Source organism: Coffea eugenioides, chromosome 6 (assembly GCF_003713205.1).
Source record: "Coffea eugenioides isolate CCC68of chromosome 6, Ceug_1.0, whole genome shotgun sequence".
NCBI classification, from domain to species: Eukaryota; Viridiplantae; Streptophyta; class Magnoliopsida; order Gentianales; family Rubiaceae; genus Coffea; species Coffea eugenioides.
Genome location: NC_040040.1, coordinates 12509172 through 12529587, shown reverse-complemented (window position 1 = coordinate 12529587; position 20416 = coordinate 12509172). Strand labels below are relative to the sequence as shown.

At 35.0% G+C, this 20416-nt stretch overlaps 1 protein-coding gene and 1 long non-coding RNA gene across 4 annotated transcripts; one reads left to right on the top strand and one right to left on the bottom strand.

Annotated features, from left to right (window-relative positions):
* Nucleotides 1-2995, top strand: LOC113774792. Of its 2 annotated transcripts, XM_027319412.1 has the most exons (4): nt 1-281; nt 390-475; nt 689-775; nt 2716-2995. In XM_027319412.1, the coding sequence occupies exons 1-4, from the start codon at nt 135-137 to the stop codon at nt 2771-2773; spliced, it is 378 nt and encodes a 125-aa protein (XP_027175213.1). In that variant the 5' UTR covers nt 1-134; the 3' UTR covers nt 2774-2995. The 2 variants fall into 2 exon arrangements, with proteins under 2 accessions (XP_027175213.1, XP_027175212.1); XM_027319411.1 differs by having other exon boundaries at nt 1-475.
* A 2487-nt stretch (nt 2996-5482) lies between these two features.
* LOC113775510 lies at nt 5483-8276 on the bottom strand. 2 transcript variants are annotated; one of them, XR_003468890.1, is made up of 5 exons: nt 8075-8276; nt 7682-7708; nt 7454-7490; nt 6435-6546; nt 5483-5858 (listed from the first exon to the last, which is right to left on the bottom strand). It is a non-coding gene; the product is annotated as an uncharacterized LOC113775510 (long non-coding RNA). The 2 variants fall into 2 exon arrangements; XR_003468889.1 differs by having other exon boundaries at nt 5486-5782.
* Nucleotides 8277-20416: the final 12140 nt, after the last annotated feature.

The window sequence follows — 20416 nt, the reverse complement described above, 5'->3', positions numbered from 1 at the left end:
CTTTTTTGGTGTCATTGAACTTGAGAGGCCTCTCTCTCGTCATTATCATTTCTATTAGCGTATTAAATCAAGCTCTGATTAACCCGTCTTTTTTTTCACAATTTTAGTTTTGTGTGTTGCATAGTATCCTAAAGATGGGCAATGATAAAACTGAGACATCAATTGTTTGTCTATCCGGCAAATATGTCGGTTTGAAGGCCACTGAAAGTGGCAGCGATGTAGATCGACGCATGGTCGATGCTAAGTTACTAGAGCACAATCCACTCCCTCAAATTAATGAAGTAAAGTTCTGCAGGCATAAATTGCTGCGTCTTGCTAAGTATTTGCGTTGTGCTCCAGCTTACTTCTTCACAGTAGATGGCAAACCAACTAACTTGAAGGTCTCGCAGGGCGATCTTATGGACTCTAACTTTGTTGCCTCCGTTGACAATAACGAAGTAAAGGTGCGTAGGTTGAAGGACGGTGATGTACCAAGGTTAGTCTTTAGTAATACTCTACATGGTTACTTATGATCTCGATCCCTCCGATGATAATAGCTCATATATATATATATATAGACACACACACACACACACTATAGCTTAGTTCCCTTTCATTTTCAGTTGTTAATTTTGTACTTTTAGTTTAAAAAAATGCTGACAAAATTCTTAGCAATGGCGGCTTTGGTTTGGTATTTGATTTCTTGAAGGAATCGTAACGGCCTGGATTTGGAAAAAATAAGAGACGATGCTAATCGCGGTTGCTATGATTGGAAGATGTCGGGGACTATATCTCGGTGAGCGTTGACTATATTTCTTCTTTGGCTTTCTCCTTTGGAAAATAGATTGAAAGTACAATTATTTATCCTCCCACAGCGTCTAATTAAGAACTTCATAGTTGGTATTGTTCCTAGTGTACAATTTGCGAGAATGATAAAGCACAGGGTAATAGCTTCACAAATAACTTAAATTTACAGAAATCCATTTTTTCAAATAAATAATGCATAATATCAAATATATATTTAAAGACAATCAAATCCGAAATCATGGGATAATTATACATTTTAGTATGAGGAACCAATATGATAAGTGCATAAAATATCGTACATTTTACGTTCACTTCTAATGTAACAAACACGAAATTTGGGTCCATGTCTAATAGCCGGTTGCGTTTAAATATAGAAATATCCAATACCAACATGTGTCTTCAATTATACGTTGATCAGTAAAATATTAAGATTTTGGATAATATTGTTTGCGATGTCAACTCTGTGTGTGTGTGTGCGCATGTGTATGTGTGTGTATATAGTGTTCCTGAATTGGAAGTCTAACAACGATTTTGAGGCCAAGGACTGTTGAAGTAAAAAATCCATGTTTCACAATCGATGGCCATAGTTTAATACTACAAACTAAGTGAGTGAAACATATTGATCCATGCATAGTCTATCTTCTGCAGACAACATACATAATCCTTTTGACTTAAAAGGCGGAAACTTAATTGGGCGAGACGCTTTTGACTTAAGCTATTGGATTGAGTGTTTTTGCACCTGTTTTTGAAAAACTGTTTTTCACATTCCAAATGCTACAGTAATGTGTATTTCAAAAACAACTTAAAAAACACACCATATCCAAACAATATATCAAAAACAACTCTAAATATATTTCAATTATGTATATTTAATTTGTATATTTTAATAAGTATATTTCAATTTGTATATTTTAATTATGTATTTTAACAATTATATTTTAATATATTTTAATATGTATATTTCAATTATGTATTATATATATATATTATTAATATAAATATATTTATTTCAATTATGTATAATATTATATATATTATATCAATTGAAATAAATATTATATATTTATATAAATACATTTATTTATATATAAATTTATAAATATATTTATTCAATTTTGTTTTATAATATATATTAATATGTATATTTCAATTATGTATATTATACATAAATTATATTAATAATAATGTATATTATATATATTATACATTTCTAATATTATATATTTATACATACATATTATAAATATTTTATTTTATTTATAATATATTTTTATATATTTATAATATATTTACATAAATATTATATGTCATTATACATTTATATAAATGTACATTTATACATAATATATAAATATTTGTGTATATTTATAATATACATTTATATTATGTATAATGTATAATATAATACATTTATACATTTATATTAATATACATAATATTAACTTTACATTTATACATAATATTAATACATGTATACATTTATATTAATTATATTAATACATTTCTACATAATATTATATATATTTATAATTTATTAATTTATACATTTATATAATATTCATTTATTATTTATACATTTTTAATAATATAACTTATACATTTAAATATACATTTATATTATGTATTATATATAATATAATACATCATTTATGTTAATATACATAATATTAATTTTAATTTATACATAATATCAATACATATATACATTTATATTAATTATATAAATACATTTCTACAAAATATTAATATTATTTATAATATATGTATTGCCAAGCATCGAAAACACGATCCTCATTTTTTCCTCTAGTTCAGACCGGGAAGTATTTGTTATTGAGTCCCGGCAGGCGTTAGTTAACCCTAATGGTAGGTAAGCTTACGTCATACTTTTTTGTTTAAGTATCTGATTCACTTGTGTATTATCTCCGACAGTCCAAGCTCGAATCTTCCTCATTCCTCTAGTTCAGACCGGAAGAGGCGCGGCAAATGAAGGGCCAAAATCTCTGTGAAGTTCCCTGCAGCAGTTTCTGGATGGATAAAAGAATGGTGGCGCAGAATCTTTGGCAAAAGTGGGCTAGTAAATTGTAGTAGTCATTTTATACATGTTTTTTGAACCTACGTTGCATGAAAGAACAATAATCCTGTTTTTTTTCTTTTCATATTTCTAGTTTAAGGAGGTCGTATGTGTTGTGAACCTCACAAGCGATGTGTTGTATCTTCTTGAATCTATTATTAAGTTTGTAATAAAAGTGGCTTGCTGTTTTTGACTCGTGGTTTAAGTGTTACTTCCTTTGTTCATACGATAAAAAAGAAGAACTGGAAATATCAGACCAAAAATATCAATTGGCATTATCTTTATCTTCAAATTATAGATGATAAGTGATGGGTTTGTTTGAGGACTTCTCCTTTCCCACTTCTGCTTCTCTGCTCAAAACCTAGAATTCGTGATTCTATGTATTAATTTCTTTCACAGCAAACCACTTTTCCATTTATAATAAATTCATAGTAAAATATCTAATCTAAGACTCGGTCTCTTTCTTATATCATTTTATTTTGTTTTATACTAATTTTTGTTTTAGAGGTTTCTTTTGTAGCCTGATGTTTTACATTGTGCCTGATCTTATAATTCTACATAAATTGGACCGTTCAAACTTGTTAAGATGACATTAATGATGTTCTCACCTTAAATTGATTATTTTTTTCTTAACATTCAACTCAATCCTCCCCATCCGATTCATTTGCTCTTTGTTATTTGCTTCGCATCATTGCTGCTTGATTGATCTTTTTCTACGACCTTTTTTTTTTTTATGGCATTCAAAAATTACAGGATTATTTAAAACCGTACAATTGCATCTGCAGACAAACATGTCCAGCTGAGATTGCTTTCAAAAGAATATAGAGTCAATTATACCTTCCTTACCAACTATGTAACTATTTTCGTGTTTGAGTCAATTACAAGAAATTAGCATGATGCGGTATATAAATATAAAGACATCGCAAAGACATTGCAGAAATTAGCATAATATGGTGTATCAAAAATATAAAGATAAAGATATAGCAGTCATATATGGTGTATAAAGATAATGACATCGCTCGCAGTCATATATGGTGCATAACGTATGCCCTCAAACATCGCAGTCATAAGGTAAACGAAACGCTACCAAATTAAGCGTTTACTTTGAGCTTCAACCAAATTAAGTCTAGATAATCATCATTAGTTATAATCATTCATTGAGGCCTTCAAATACTCTCATCAGCCCTAGAAATCTTGTCACACTATTTCCCACCTTAGAATTTTGAAAAATGAGGCACCGGAAATCATTACTTGCTTGTATAACAGGCGAAAAAGCCTCTCTCCGGCCAACCATGGCTGGCGCGGATGTGGCGAGAAGGTTAGATGAGGCTTCCGAAGGTTACTACTCTCCATACGAGGGAATCAAAGTACTGACGGTTGACCGACGGAAGCTTCTAAGACTTGCAGCGCATGTACAATCTCCTCCTGTAATTCACGGGATCTGTGTGAATGGCAAGCGAACAGGATTAGCGGTCGAGCTTTCTGTTCTTTTCAGCTACTCTGTCATTATAGTGAAAGTGGAGGGTGAAAGTATTATGATGCATGGGATGGAGGACGGTGCAGAACCACGGTTAGTCGCTTGTCCTCTCTATGCTTGCTGGAAATACTTACTACTTATTAGCTAGTGAACAATCTTAGGTTTTCCGGGTTCATATGATTCTAAACAGTGGATTTGTTCTTGTACTTGATTGATATCTTGAAGGATTGGCAGTGACCTGAATTGGGAGACTATAAAATCTACAAATTATGGATGGAATTTGGGCACGGAGGCCATCTATGTGAGACATCGCCCTTTATTTATCTTTCTGTTGGTAGAATATTTGCTCAGAAATCACTGGACCTTGAAAACTGTTTGAACCAATAGACTACAAAACGAGTAAATTTATGAACATCCTATACCAACAGCAATTAATGTTGAACATTATGGGCATATCCTGTTTTGATTATATCATCTACTTTTAGATTTTGATTATCATATGTCATTTTTTTCAATATTCTTTTTGCTTTTTAATTAAATTTTGAAACTTTTAACAGGAAAACAATAATCTAAAATTAAGAATTCGCCTAAGAATTTACTTAATTAGAAAGACATAAGAGTGGTACCGGATTAAAAGTTCAAATGAAGATATTCGTTTCTAGATGCTTGTACAAGAAATATTTGAAACATCAATTCTAGCTAACTGGTTCCGAAGCTTTAAATTGAGTAATTAATCTTATGTTTGGATGATACGCAGTTAACAACTGAAGTAAACAGTCCCAAATTAAGCACAATTTAGAATATACTTTGAAAGTTTTACTACAACCAATAAATAATAATAATAATAAACACACGTCATCATGAATGATTAGAATCTATTAAAATTTTAAAGGGATTGAATAATTGCAAAAAATTCAAAGTGAAAGAAATATGATTTGTTCAACTTTGAACTTCTGCATTGATCTATCAGATACCAAATTGTTTCCCTAATACGCGAGTTTACTTACTACTAGGAGAGGATCACCGCGCTATGCGCGGTGTTTAATTGTAGAGTCTGCTCGATGATGCCCAGTAGTGTATAATGAAAGATAAGTAACAAAATAATTAACAGAAAAGTCACATTGAAATTGGCTCTATGAATGTAAATTTCAATCTTGTCCAAAGGAAATAAGACATAGAACTAAAGTTATATTGATCCAAAAGTACATTAGTAATGTAAATTTCAATCATGTTTGGAGGAAACAAGATATACAATAAAAGTTGCATTGATCCAAAAGTACTCTATTACCTATACTTTGAACAGCTAACTATACTCTTGTTTCGTAGTGCTTTTTGGACACCTCAAATTCTCAAATAACTTCTTCTGCCAGAAGGTTTTCGCCACAAAATACTCCAATATCAACATGCAATCAACAATACTCCAATGAAACTAAGAGACTAAACTTCGCCTGTAATCCTTAGTTCTGATCAAGTCAGATACAAGAAGAAAAAGAACTTCCAGAGAACATTGTGCAAGTTTCTAGTCTGGGGAATTGAAAAGTTAAAACATATATGAAATAAATGTAGAAAGCAATTACGGAGAACCAGAAAAAAAAAATCCCAAGGGAAAAAGGAACAGTTAAAATTCATTAAAAAAAACAGCTGACAAAACCAGAAAAAAAGGGAAAGGGAAAAGAATTTAGATTTTCATCAAAGCAAAATTATTATCAGAATTTGCTGATGGCAGTCAAGCATTATCCTACATCCATGATAATCCCATCAAATGAGAACTTATTAAAACAAACCACTATGATTGCATACTCTATCCAAACACATTGCCATTTAGGCATTTTATTTGTCTCCAACAATTTCAGCCACATGGTTAATAATCTTCTATGCCATGTATGCCTTGAATATCAAGAAATTGACTGGCAAATAGTGAGACAACGAATTCAGAAAATGTGAAAGAAAAGAAAAAATGAACTACATGAAGAAGATTTTTCACATTTAGCTATTTATGAAAGATCAAAAAAATTTGAAAGAAAGGAAAAATCTGCTTTCACTGTGTATGTTGACAAAATTATATATCTTAGATTAAACAATCAAATCTAAACATGTTACCTCTTGCTGTTCAATTCGAACCCATTTTGAGTGGCGTAAATAAATCTTAAAGCTTCTAGCAGAATTACCATCACCAATGCTTCAAGCTTCATCACGATCCACTTCAATTAACCTAAAAAGGAATAATATTAAATAGGTTAGTCGAGCAAAAACACAACTTGAAAACAAAAACAAAACCATTTCTTATACAGATACAGAAATATAAAAGGTTATTTAAAGTTTTTAAACAAAATGACAATTCACTTCCCCAATTCTAAAATGTGCTCAGAATCTAGTAGCTAAGAAGTCTTATTCTTGGGCAAACGTCTTTTTACCTAGAAAAACTAAAACCATTTAAATTAAGGACCATTATGTAACGTTCATGTTCTTCAATTGGTGTTCTTTGACATAAATAGAATGAAACACTTGTTCTATTTTTTCCTTATGAAAGAAACAGAAATGATACATAGATATAGTTTTAAGAATAATTAAACATAAACATTTTTTATTGCATAAGACATTTTGCTCTTGTTTAAAAAAAAATTTCTTCCATCCCTCCCAAATTAACATTCTTCGCTCTCTCCTACCTTCCTTGAAGAAAAACTCAATTAACTGAATGCTTATCAGTGAATTACCACAATAAACATAACACATCAGTACTACTATCACTCATTATATCCACCTACTATAAATATCACCAATTTATTAAAAAATTCTCTAGACTAAGCACCGAAAATAATGCAATTATATTAAAAATTTCTCTAGACTAACACATCAGCACTACTACCACTCAATATATCCACCTATTATCAATATCACCAATTTATTAAAAATTTCTCTAGACTGAGCACTGAAATTAATGCAATTAATCGAATAATTAACCAAAACCTCAGCTACTCTATCCACCAAATTTAAACATTTCAACGGGTGAAAAATAATTTCTATCAATAGAGATAGACAGAAAACTGCAAGCATTCTAAATATAAGGACTGTAACCTCATGGAGTATAGCATTTTGAAACCAAAAGGATAAGAAGATACCTTAGAAGAAACAACACAACCAATATAATAGAATCTCCTGCAAAGCAAGTTCATGCATCAAACATCCAAAAAAAAAAATCAAAGAACCGTTAGAAGCAACCCAAAATAAGGATCCATAGTAACTGCGAATAAGGGGGGAAAAATATCATCAACTTAACATAAAAACTTAAAAGGACTCGGAAAGAAATATAGACATTAACATTTGAAAAAGAACCAAAGAATCCATACCTTTACATTTCGTTGTAACTCTCAACTCTGGAATCCAAGGCAGAATAATCCAAAAATATGAACAAAATTAAATCAAATAGATAAAACACACCAAGGGTGTAACACTCGAAAAGGAAAACTAACAAAGAACAGTATAAGAAAAATATAGTCAATATTTTAGGCACACCCTCGAAAAGGAAAACTAACAAAGAACAGTATAAGAAAAATATAGTCAATATTTTAGGCACAAAGTTTTGTACAATTGTAAAATCCGAATGTTTGGTTATTGGTTTTGCGGGAAAAGAGATATACAAAGGACAAATTATTGCTGATGATGACGAGAAAATAAGGAGCTGAACAAGGGGGAAAAAACCCACAATAATAAACTGAAAAATAAACATTTGAAAAAAATACCATGGTAGCATCTATGGAAGTGCATAATTGAGCTTTCTCTTCATCATTTTACTTTATTCACCTCTTCTGGTTCTAACGAGAAGAGTTTTGAGAGAATTATCGGTGGAGAATGGAAGAGGAGCAGTTCTGATCAGAGAAGAAAAAAGAAAGGAAGTGGTCATAGCCTCATAGGACTCCTCGAGCCACTCGATTGATAAGAGTAGATAGGTGAGCTGTCGATTTCTAATGGAAGCAGCCGGACAACAGATGACATAAGCAGCAGCAACTCTTGTATTACTTTCCAAATAGTCCCCGAGTAATGAGTTGGGGGCCAAAAAAACCCAAAAGAAACAAAGCAAAACCAACCACGTGGGACCAGAATTTAGCTGCAGACTTCCAAGCCAGACGTCCAAGCAAAACAAAGAAAAGAAACAATCGGCTGGACGACCAATTCACGCGAGCGAATTCACACGAAGCAGACGATCACCAATCGGCCAATGGAAGCCCGCCACATCAGCAATCAGAACTCAATTGAAAAGCTCCCCATTCCCGCATAGACTAGATATGTTAATAAGTATCCATGCTGTTGCAACTACTCTAGTAATTTATTCGAGTGGAGCTTAATTTGTACTAGTAAATTTTGATGATGGCTAATGTTTTGTTTAATGTTTATGGTTTAAGAATTTCACTTTTCAGGCCATTTTTTTGCAGGCATAGTGCACCACAAGATAATTAAATTGGTCGCTAATGAATTTTAAAGCTTCAATAAGGGGATTGATGTTTTGTGGTCGCTTCAATAAGGGATTTTAAAGCTTCCATGTTTCCAAGCCTGGTGGGATTGATGTTTTGTGGTCGCTTCCAGTTGTTTGTCGTGCACCAACTCCAACCTTCAAGTTACTTAAATTATGAGAATTATACTAATAATTATGTAATGCGGTGTTCTTGGACTCTACGCATATTAATTTACTGCTCTTATTAGTCACTGGAACCGACCTTCATCTGACGTCAAGATTATGCATTCCTTGTGTTGATAATCAGCTTCTCAGCATCACGTGCAAGAATGAAAATCTTGTTTTATATTTATACGATCAGGCTTGGGATTTGGTCTCTCATATTTGAGAAGTTTCTTCTGAAACTTGACGTTATACACAGTGGAGATTGGAAAGAAAAGAAATGGCAACGGGAGAGAAAGAGAGAGAGAGATTTTACGTTTTTATTTTGGGGATTCTTCGCAAAGAGGACGAAGAAGAAGAAAGAGCAAATATAGCAAGAAAGCGAAGTGGGGATCGACAAAATTGTGAGCAGGGGATCCACCGTTACGTAAATGAGTGTTACACCTGACCAATTACTCACTACAAACCACACTGCTTCAATAATAGCCCTCAAGAGTTTATCACATAGAGCAGATTTCAACTGAAAGATTACTTCATTCCTTAGCCTCCAAGCGTGATATGCAGTAGCAGCTAAAGCCAATGTTCTGATCTGATCTGCAAAGGAATTTGATTTTGCAAGCCATGCAAGTTCCACATCTCAAGTATATGACCCACCCACGATGTACCAAGCACATGTTCTGCACCTTTGTCCAAACTGGTCTTGTCATGCAGCGATTAAAAATTAAATGTTCCATGGTTTCCCCCTCCCTCTTATGTAATGCACACAAGCTAGTAGGTAGCTTCCTGGTATATATTAGGTGAACTGAAAACCCTAAACAAAACTGAAAAATATGAATTAATTAGCTGGCAACTTCCTGTATAAATAAGTAAATTAGCAGGAGCATGATACCTTATTATCCTTTACAAATTCGACACCATAAAGGTTTCCGTAATATATGAATACAAGGAAGCCTCAGGCTCAGAGATAAGACTGTTAAATAGCATCCACGAATCCGACACCTAAAAGGTTTGCTCCCCGTATCCTAATTGACTTCGGCTCTCATGCCTCTGTCGCGTGTGATTTTCTGAGGCTATATAAACACAAGCTATCTCACTTGATTTGGCTTTGAGGGTGCTCACCTCGGCCATCATAGGAATGCGAGGTTATCTCACTTCCTCCCTCACACGAGCACGGTCTCGTGCTGAATATGGCCCCTGATCTCGGGCAGGCCCCTGGTCTACTGCCTAGATGACCTCTGCACCTCAGACTTCCACCTCAGCTGCACGCTGATGATGTCAAGCCACCTGACATCATCAGGGACCAGTGCTTTACCTGAAAAGCACTGATGCTCTTAATGGCTACTACGCAAGACTTCCCGTCACCCAGCCCAGGCGGTTACAGTGTTAGAGTCAGACCTCCTGGCAGGGAACAGAGCCGTAATGGCAGAACATGGGTCCCACTAGCATGAGCCCTCCGCCCTGCCATCCACTGCCGCTCTATAAATACCTCTCATGTACACCTAACAAGTAAGACGACTGTTCATTTGACAATACTATTGCTTTCCTCTCGTTCTCATACTAACTTGATCGTCGGAGCGATCCCAGGGGAGAAGCCCCGCCATTCACTTCGGACAAGCGGATACACCTCACCTCACCTCAGAAGAGACTGATTTCGGTCGGTTCAACCACCCACCAAAAATCACCTCTTCAATTGGCGCCGTCTGTGGGAACGAGATTACTGCCAAAATGAGATCCACGCGCTCCCGAAGCGGGAGAGTTCCCTCAACCAGGGCTGGACAGACCTCGGGGGCCCAGCAGGGTCGTATTTCTGAGGAACAGGGGTCCCCAAGGACCCAGCCCAACAACGAGGACGCCATCGCCAAGATGGCCGAGTTCGTAGCTGATAATCCTAACATCTTCGAGGAACTAGGGAGGTACTTCAAGAGGCAGGGGAAGGAAAAAGTCGAATTCTCCAAGAGGAGATCGACGAAGTCCCCTGAGGTACCTTCCGGTGAGGACTCAGATGAGGGGCACCTCTCTCGGAGCACTTCCAGGCGCGCCTCCTCTAAGGCGACCTCTAAGATTGCCTCCATTTCCCGGGCGTTTTTTCGGGGTCTACTGGGAAGGCAAGCTGAGGACCCACCTCGGCGTCCTGGGGGCTTAGCAGCCGAATATATGAGGGTTCCGCCCTTCACTGACGACATCAATGGGGAGCTGGTGCCCCCAAATTTTAAACTCCCAACCCTGCATTCCTATGATTGCCGAGGTGACCCCGAGGATCACCTCCGCGCCTTCCTCTCCGCATTTCGACTCTACTGCGTCCCCGACGGCGTAATTTGCCGAGTCTTCCCCATTTTCCTACAGGGGTGATAAGTGACTAATTTACATAATAATTGTATGATATTTTATATTATTTTTAGTCACTTTGGGTATATTATTGGAAGAAAATGATTTATTTTGGCTATAATTGGTATAAAATGCTTTTGTTCAATTAAATGAGGTTTTTATCACTTTTTACTTGGATTTTGTGTATTTTGACAGTTTTGACACATTTTTGTATTTCGGCTATAACTTGAGCTACAATGATCGGATTGAGATGATTCTTGAACCCATTTGAAGATAAGAGATATATCTACAACTTTGGTGAAGACATCTAAATCCAGTTTAAAGGTTTTCTAGGTCAAAATGCCGAATTACAATAGCAAATTTCTACTGGTCGAAACTGGAACAGGGCAATGAGCAGGTAAGGGTATTCCGGTCATTTCTCAGCCTACACAGATCCAAATGAGGTGATTCTTGATGCATTGGAAAGCTAACTCAAAGGGCTACAAGTTTCATGTTCTGGTAAAGAGCTAAAGCAGCTTTTATCATCAAGAAAAGTTCAGTGGAAGTTGATGCAAAATCGGAGCAGAGCTGAAAATTGAACCAGAAGTGACCAAATGGTCACTGTAGCAATCCGGCCGGAATTTGGCCGGATTTGTGGCCGGATTCCTGGCCGGATTGTGGTCAGAAAAGGCTGCTTTGTACGCGTAAAACTCAATTTCACCTCCACCAACTCACATGCGTTGCTAGACATGTGAGAAACATCTCCAGCTGTAAAAGGAAGGTGGAGGCCTCATTTCTTGACCATCTTTCATCATAAAATAGCCAAGATTGCAAGATTGAAGGGAGATTGGAGTTCATAGCAGGAAAATAGAGAGTGAGCTACGGGAGAAGCTGGAAGCTGCAGAAATGTAGCTCTTTCATCTCCCTAGTGTTAGTTTAGCTTAGTATAGAGTAGTGTAGCTTTTCCATTCTTGTTTATTATCTAGATTAGGATGAAGATGGAGGATGAAGAAGGCAAGGAAGAAAGCTCATGTGACAAGGGTTGTATTCCTTCCAAACTCTTTATCTTTTGTATTTGATTCCAAGTTTAGTTAATATACAAGTTCTGGATTTTGTGTTCAATATGTATTTCTAAAGTTTATACCTTAGGTTTGGTTGAACTTTCTATAATTGTTAGTGTTTATTATTTGGTTATTTGACTGCTATGATTTGAGCAAGTTATTTAGCACTTTAGCTCTTGAAATCATGATTAATCTGGTACCATTAATTGTGATTATCTAAGGTGTTGTTTCTGCAATGAAAATTGAGATTTAACACTAGTTCAAGAAGTGCTAAACATAGGGAGTACACTCACGAAAGTAGAGGTGCACTTATGTGGTTTTTAGTGATTCATTTCATGTAATTTCATTGAAGAAATGAACTTGTAGCTAATTTCATAACCATGAAAATAGGTATGGATTAGTTATGAGTATAGTTGATTCACTACGAAAGTAGGTTTCACATGTTTAAGGAAATTACACTATAACTAGCCTAGATGTAGTAATTAATGATCCAAATATAACACTTGCATGAGTAGTTAGGGATACCACAACCTAAGGAGCTTTCATTTGTTATTTTGTATAATTTCAGTAGGTTTAATTTGTTATAATTCATTGATAGTCTAAATAATAGAGAAGCTTTAGTAGTACCGGTAATTGCAATCTTCCTTGTGGGATCGACCCTTAATACCCTATACTCGCTCACGATTCGTATACTTGCGATAAATCGCGTGTGGGGTATTTAGGAGTTTATAAATGTAAAACTTGATTAGGATGAGTTTAATTGTATATGTATACTCCGCGCACGTCAAGTTTTTGGCGCCGTTGCCGGGGAAGATTTGGCAATATCGGTGTGAAAAGCAACTTTATTAATTTAGACAATTTCACTTATTTTTGTTGGTTAAGTGTCTTGTTTGTTTTGAGTCTTGTTGAGTCTTTTATGTTTAATGTCTTGTTTTTGTATGTTTAAAGTCATCTATTCTTCTTGACTAAACTTGTTTTTGAGCTACTTTGAGAGCATGTTTAGGGGATCAAGGAGAGTAGAAAACAGGGGAGGACAATGCTTGAGAAATGGAGGTTTGGCAATGGATGGTTACCAAGTGCAAAGCTCCTTCAACAGAGGTAACCAAGAATTTACTGAATGTATGTCTTTTGAAGATGGTTTAAGGTGCTTAAAGGCAAAATTTGATGTAATTAAGTTACAAGTTCAAATGGACACCATGATGCATGAAATTGAGCAAGGGAGGAATGCTAATGCTTTTAATTCTTATCATGTGATTTGTGACTTGTGTGGAGGTTATCATGCTACTAATACATGTATGCAAGCACAAAATGTGGATTATTATGATGAATTAGAGCATTACAATCCTTGTTTTGATCAATATAGTGCTAATTGGAGCAATTCTCCTGCTTATGGTTGGAATAATCAATGTGCATATAGTGATTTTGAAAATTTTTATGATTACCAACTTGAAAGTGTCCAATATGAATCAAAACCATCTTGGGAGTTGGCAATAGAGAAGTTAGCTAATGCACCTCTGCCTTGGGAGTTAGAAAGTGAACCATTAGCTAATGATTCTAATGCATTTTGGGAGCTAGCTGCAAAAAATTATTCTAATCAATTTGATTCAGCAATAGAAAAGCTAGCAAATGCAACTTCTGACCGTTTTGATAGGATTGAAGAAAGGTTAGATGAATTAGCTTCTCACTTTGGTGATATACATGAGCAATTGAATGTATTGTGTGAAGTTATTTCTTCTAATAATTTGCAAAATGATCCTAGCATGAATGGTGGAAATGTTGTATGTGAAAATGGATTGCATTTGGATGAAAATGATGAATCTCAATTATATTTCAATGAGCAAATATCCATTTCACATGATAATACCTTTGAAACTAACTTTGAGTCTCAAGAGGTGAGTTTTAATGACTCATTTTTCACCCCTCTTGAGGAGTGCAGTGAAAGTATAGGTTCTAAAGGTATTCCTGCCCAAGATACTCTCATGACATTTCCTTTGGTAAGTTCTCAAGTGGTGCATATTCAAGGTAATATCTATGAAACACTTGGGATAGGTAAGTCACTTTCATTTCTCACATCATTAGATCATGTGGCTTTGGCTATAAAGTCACCATTTAATGATCCACCACGGCCTAAAATGGTGGATTATTCATTAACTAAACCTCCTTGAAAAATGAGGAGAAATAGTCCAGCTATTGACTTTAAAGAAGCGCTTATTGGGAGGCAACCCAATGTTTGTTTAAGTTGCTGTTACTTTGGAGTGATTTTATGTTTAAAGTATAAGTTTGAGTAATTTTGTTATTTTTCATTTGTAGGTTTTGGAAAAGTGACCAAATGAGGCAAAAAAAGGCGAAATTTGATCAAAGATCTCAATACCTCAAATTCAGTAATTGTGGTTTTTGATGCATTAAAGAGGTTTAGAATGCATGTTTAGATCATTTTACATGTGCGTGAATGGTTTATTTTGACATAGAAATGATCTATGATGCATTTTGGGAAATTGGGGTATCATTTGTAATTATTCAAAAGTTGAATTTCTGCTAAATTTTGCAGCAGAAAACGCGTTTTTCAATGAAACGCGCCACTGAATCGCGTTTTCATAGAATCGCGTTTTCAAATCTGCGCCTATAATTAAGAAAACGCGCCTTCAAAACGCGACAGGAAGTCGCGTTTTCTACCAATTCGCGTTTTCCAGCCTGTTCAGAAACCAAAAACGCGCCTTCAAATACGCGACTTAAAGTCGCGTTTTCTCACGTAGTCGCGTTTTCAATGCTGCAAATTTGGTGAAGAAACGCGACTTCACAAAACGCACCTTGAGGCGCGTTTTCTTGAGCCGCGTTTTCTGAGCACAATGATCTGACCTCGGATCCTTTCAAAAACGACCTCGGATCCTTTTTAAAAACGAAGGCTTGGATCACTTTTCAACTCCACTTTTCTTCATGTTGGCTTGTTTTTAGTAAGTTTTAGTTCTTCGATTAATGTTTTTGTGTGTTTTGTAGGTGGCAATGACAAGAGTTCATGCAAATGATCTCAATTGCAAGGGTGTTTATATTAAGGCAAAAAGGGAGTTTTCATGTTCAATTGCTGCATTTCATGCATTTAAAGTGTTTCATGTTTAAGTTATATTCATGCATGATCATGTTAAATTTGAATTTTATTCAAAGAACATGAAGTAGGTTGAATGTGGAAGGTTGGCCAAGCAAATTTGGAGGAAAAACTGCAGAAAACAGCTTTTTCTGCAGCAAATCCGGCCATAAATCCGGCCAAATGTTGGCCGGATTGAAGGCCGGATAGTCAGGGGAGAAAAGAAAATTTTTTCGAGCTAGCATTCTCCGGCTGAAATCCGGCCAACAATCCACTGTAGCAAATCCGGCCAACAATCCGGCCGGAAATCCGGCCAGAAAGTGGCCGGATATGCAACAGTAAAAAAAAAAAAAAAAAAATTTCTGCCCAGAATCCCTCCACGAATCCCTCCAATTTCTGGCCGGATTGTGAACAGTAACCAGCGTAAGATGAATCCGTTTCACGGATTCCTCACAATTTTTCTCCCTTCTTCTTCAACCCACTCACACACTAACACCTCAAACACACACCACTCACTAAAACACCACTTTTCACCATTTAATCTTCAAATAACCTTCACCAAATCACTTTCTCCTATCCTCTAGAGTGAATTTCATAGTTCATATTTTTTCAAAAACAACTCTAAAGTGGATTCAACCTTACCAATAGTTAGGGTTGTACTTTCTTGAATCACTCAATTGAGGTCATATTGGAGTAAGTTTCTTGGGGGTTTTCACATCATATTCATCTCTAAACATCACCAAACCACCTTGAGGTAACAATTCTTCACCTAACTTTGTTATTTGAATTTTGCCATGAATGAATATTTTCTATTTTTAGGCAATTTTTAATATGTGAAGTTAGGTGCATTTATTTCAGCTTATTGATGCTATTGGTGATTGTTAGTGATAAATATATTTTGTGATTTGCATTTATTGTATTTATTTGGTGAATTCTTGCTAGTTTTATGCTTAATTTGGCTTGGTAACGAAGTTGCATATTAAGTAGCCAAATGTAGCATTTTAATTAGCTTAGTGGGAGTTTTTGATATTCATGTGAGTAATTTAGATTATCTAATGAATGAAAAGGTGCTTGATTGAATGATTTTGTGAATTCTTAGGTAATTCTAAAAGAAGAGGTGAATTGAAGATGACCTTAATTGATGAAATTCATAAATGCACTTACAATTTTTGTGGTTCAATAGTTTTTAGTATTTCATGAATTCTCACGAAGGTCATGTATATTTTGGTTTGGTGTGTTTGCCTCCATTTTGAGATTACTTTTGTACTTGAAGGGATTTGATCATTGATGACAAAATGTATAAATGGAACTTATTTTGTTCATGATTGTGGATTTTTTGTGTGAAATTAGCATCCCTTTGCTTTGGATACTAATGCATATATTTCATTAGCAAAGATTAGCTCATTTCATGTTTTTATCCCATGAACATTGTATGGTTCCACATGCTCGATCATTTTTCCTTTTTCCTTGACTTGCATGTTTACTTCTTGTTGATTGCAACCGTTTATTTTTAAGAAATTTATTTGTTTTGATTTTGTCTTTTTCAGGGTGCAATAAGTGAACTCTCCATTCTTTCTCAAATACGGTTGGAAATTCATCACATTGCCATGGATTTGGATCGCGCAAGTCATGAGGGGAGTATTTTCTTTTACTCTTTATTTATTTTCCTTTTCTCACATTGAGGACAATGTGAAGTTTAAGTGTGGGGGAGGAAATATTTGAACTTGCAAATACTTTCTATGTGATGATATTTTGTGGATTTAAATGCTTAGAAATGTTGGAATTGTGTTTGAATTATTTGCCATGTGGATAATTTGATTGAAATTGGGTTTGTTGGCAGGGAGTTTTCTTCCATTTATATGGGGAAACTCCGTCAAAATTTTTCTAACATCTTGTCCAATATTTCACTATGGCCCAAAAGTTCTTCAATTTTTTCATTTTTATTTCAAAAAGGGCCAAAGTATTCCAACCTTAAGTGTTTAATTCTTCCAATTGTTGAAACTTTATATGTATTTTGGAAAGTTTAGTCCTCATTTAACTTGAAAATGGTTATTATGCAATTAGGATTTTTGCATTTTAGAAAGTATATTTGGTAAAGTGAGGAAAATTATGCCTATAATTTTATATGTTTAATGAAATTTCTTCTCTTTACTTAATTTTATAAGTAAGTGATTGATATAGTTGATAAAAGGTTATACTCCTCCTTTGATTGTTCTTATATATTTTCTAAGAGGGAATATCTATTTATTGTCCTTTATTTTTGAAGAAAAAAAGTAGAAAAGAAAAAAAGAAAAGTAAAAAAAAAAAAGAGAAAAGAAAAGAAAGTAAATAAAAATTGTTCTACTCCAATGATTCTCGTACCAAGTAACCGGGGGTTGGTATCTACAAATGTCGACATTCGCGTAAAAAGGTACTTGAATTAAGAGTATGCATAGCAACTTGAATAAGTGAAATGTTGAGTAACCGGGGATCTTCACCTAAAAGTGTCGATTTTCGCGTAAAAAGACATTCTCACTATTTAAGTAAAACCAGTATGAATAAATCCCTCTTAGTTGTAAAATTTTGAGAAAAAGATGATTATAGGAGGAGGAAGGCTATAAATCGACTATGTGATTTGCTTATTTGTGAAATTAGGTTAGGGTAAGAGATTACGTTTAACTTGTTGAATTAAGGTATACTTATCTTTCCTTTACTTGATATTATGAGTATTTAATGTAATTTGAATAATTGTATAATGATTATTTTTCAGGTCATGAGGAATTAAATTTGACAAAAGTGCATATATTGTTTCACCTCTTAAATCATTGTAGTTGATTATGTGTGGATTGCTTGAGGACAAGCAATGATTTAAGTGTAGGGGAGTTTGATAAGTGACTAATTTACATAATAATTGTATGATATTTTATATTATTTTTAGTCACTTTGGGTATATTATTGGAAGAAAATGATTTATTTTGGCTATAATTGGTATAAAATGCTTTTGTTCAATTAAATGAGGTTTTTATCACTTTTTACTTGGATTTTGTGTATTTTGACAGTTTTGACACATTTTTGTATTTCGGCTATAACTTGAGCTACAATGATCGGATTGAGATGATTCTTGAACCCATTTGAAGATAAGAGATATATCTACAACTTTGGTGAAGACATCTAAATCCAGTTTAAAGGTTTTCTAGGTCAAAATGCCGAATTACAATAGCAAATTTCTACTGGTCGAAACTGGAACAGGGCAATGAGCAGGTAAGGGTATTCCGGTCATTTCTCAGCCTACACAGATCCAAATGAGGTGATTCTTGATGCATTGGAAAGCTAACTCAAAGGGCTACAAGTTTCATGTTTTGGTAAAGAGCTAAAGCAGCTTTTATCATCAAGAAAAGTTCAGTGGAAGTTGATGCAAAATCGGAGCAGAGCTGAAAATTGAACCAGAAGTGACCAAATGGTCACTGTAGCAATCCGGCCGGAATTTGGCCGGATTTGTGGCCGGATTCCTGGCCGGATTGTGGTCAGAAAAGGCTGCTTTGTACGCGTAAAACTCAATTTCACCTCCACCAACTCACATGCGTTGCTAGACATGTGAGAAACATCTCCAGCTGTAAAAGGAAGGTGGAGGCCTCATTTCTTGACCATCTTTCATCATAAAATAGCCAAGATTGCAAGATTGAAGGGAGATTGGAGTTCATAGCAGGAAAATAGAGAGTGAGCTACGGGAGAAGCTGGAAGCTGCAGAAATGTAGCTCTTTCATCTCCCTAGTGTTAGTTTAGCTTAGTATAGAGTAGTGTAGCTTTTCCATTCTTGTTTATTATCTAGATTAGGATGAAGATGGAGGATGAAGAAGGCAAGGAAGAAAGCTCATGTGACAAGGGTTGTATTCCTTCCAAACTCTTTATCTTTTGTATTTGATTCCAAGTTTAGTTAATATACAAGTTCTGGATTTTGTGTTCAATATGTATTTCTAAAGTTTATACCTTAGGTTTGGTTGAACTTTCTATAATTGTTAGTGTTTATTATTTGGTTATTTGACTGCTATGATTTGAGCAAGTTATTTAGCACTTTAGCTCTTGAAATCATGATTAATCTGGTACCATTAATTGTGATTATCTAAGGTGTTGTTTCTGCAATGAAAATTGAGATTTAACACTAGTTCAAGAAGTGCTAAACATAGGGAGTACACTCACGAAAGTAGAGGTGCACTTATGTGGTTTTTAGTGATTCATTTCATGTAATTTCATTGAAGAAATGAACTTGTAGCTAATTTCATAACCATGAAAATAGGTATGGATTAGTTATGAGTATAGTTGATTCACTACGAAAGTAGGTTTCACATGTTTAAGGAAATTACACTATAACTAGCCTAGATGTAGTAATTAATGATCCAAATATAACACTTGCATGAGTAGTTAGGGATACCACAACCTAAGGAGCTTTCATTTGTTATTTTGTATAATTTCAGTAGGTTTAATTTGTTATAATTCATTGATAGTCTAAATAATAGAGAAGCTTTAGTAGTACCGGTAATTGCAATCTTCCTTGTGGGATCGACCCTTAATACCCTATACTCGCTCACGATTCGTATACTTGCGATAAATCGCGTGTGGGGTATTTAGGAGTTTATAAATGTAAAACTTGATTAGGATGAGCTTAATTGTATATGTATACTCCGCGCACGTCAAGGGGACAGCCCGAAAATGGCTCTGGGGCTTAGAACCGAGGAGTATTTCCTCACTAGATGAGTTGATAGATCGGTTCATCCACCGCTTTGTATCATCTCGTCCGATTACGAAGACTTCAACTTACCTCTTGAACCTGCAGCAGACTCCCGGTGAGTCACTGCGCTCGTACGTGCAGAGGTTCAATGAGGAGAATGTGCAGATACCTGATCAGAATGAGCAGGTAACCATAGCTGCCTTCACCAATGGGCTGGTCGCGGGAATTTTCAATACCGAGATACATCGGGATTACCCTCGCACACTTCGGGAACTCTGGGATCGAGTAGATCAAGGAATCTGAAGCGAAGACCTAAACCGC

What these genes read in the sequence shown, in the direction of transcription:
- LOC113774792 (XM_027319411.1), top strand. Translation starts at nt 135, where the DNA reads ATGGGCAATGATAAAACTGAGACATCAATTGTTTGTCTATCCGGCAAA. An exon ending in AAGGACGGTGATGTACCAAG is followed by an intron (nt 476 to 688) that starts GTTAGTCTTTAG and finishes GATTTCTTGAAG; the next exon opens with GAATCGTAACGGCCTGGATT. An exon ending in ATGTCGGGGACTATATCTCG is followed by an intron (nt 776 to 2,715) that starts GTGAGCGTTGAC and finishes TATCTCCGACAG; the next exon opens with TCCAAGCTCGAATCTTCCTC.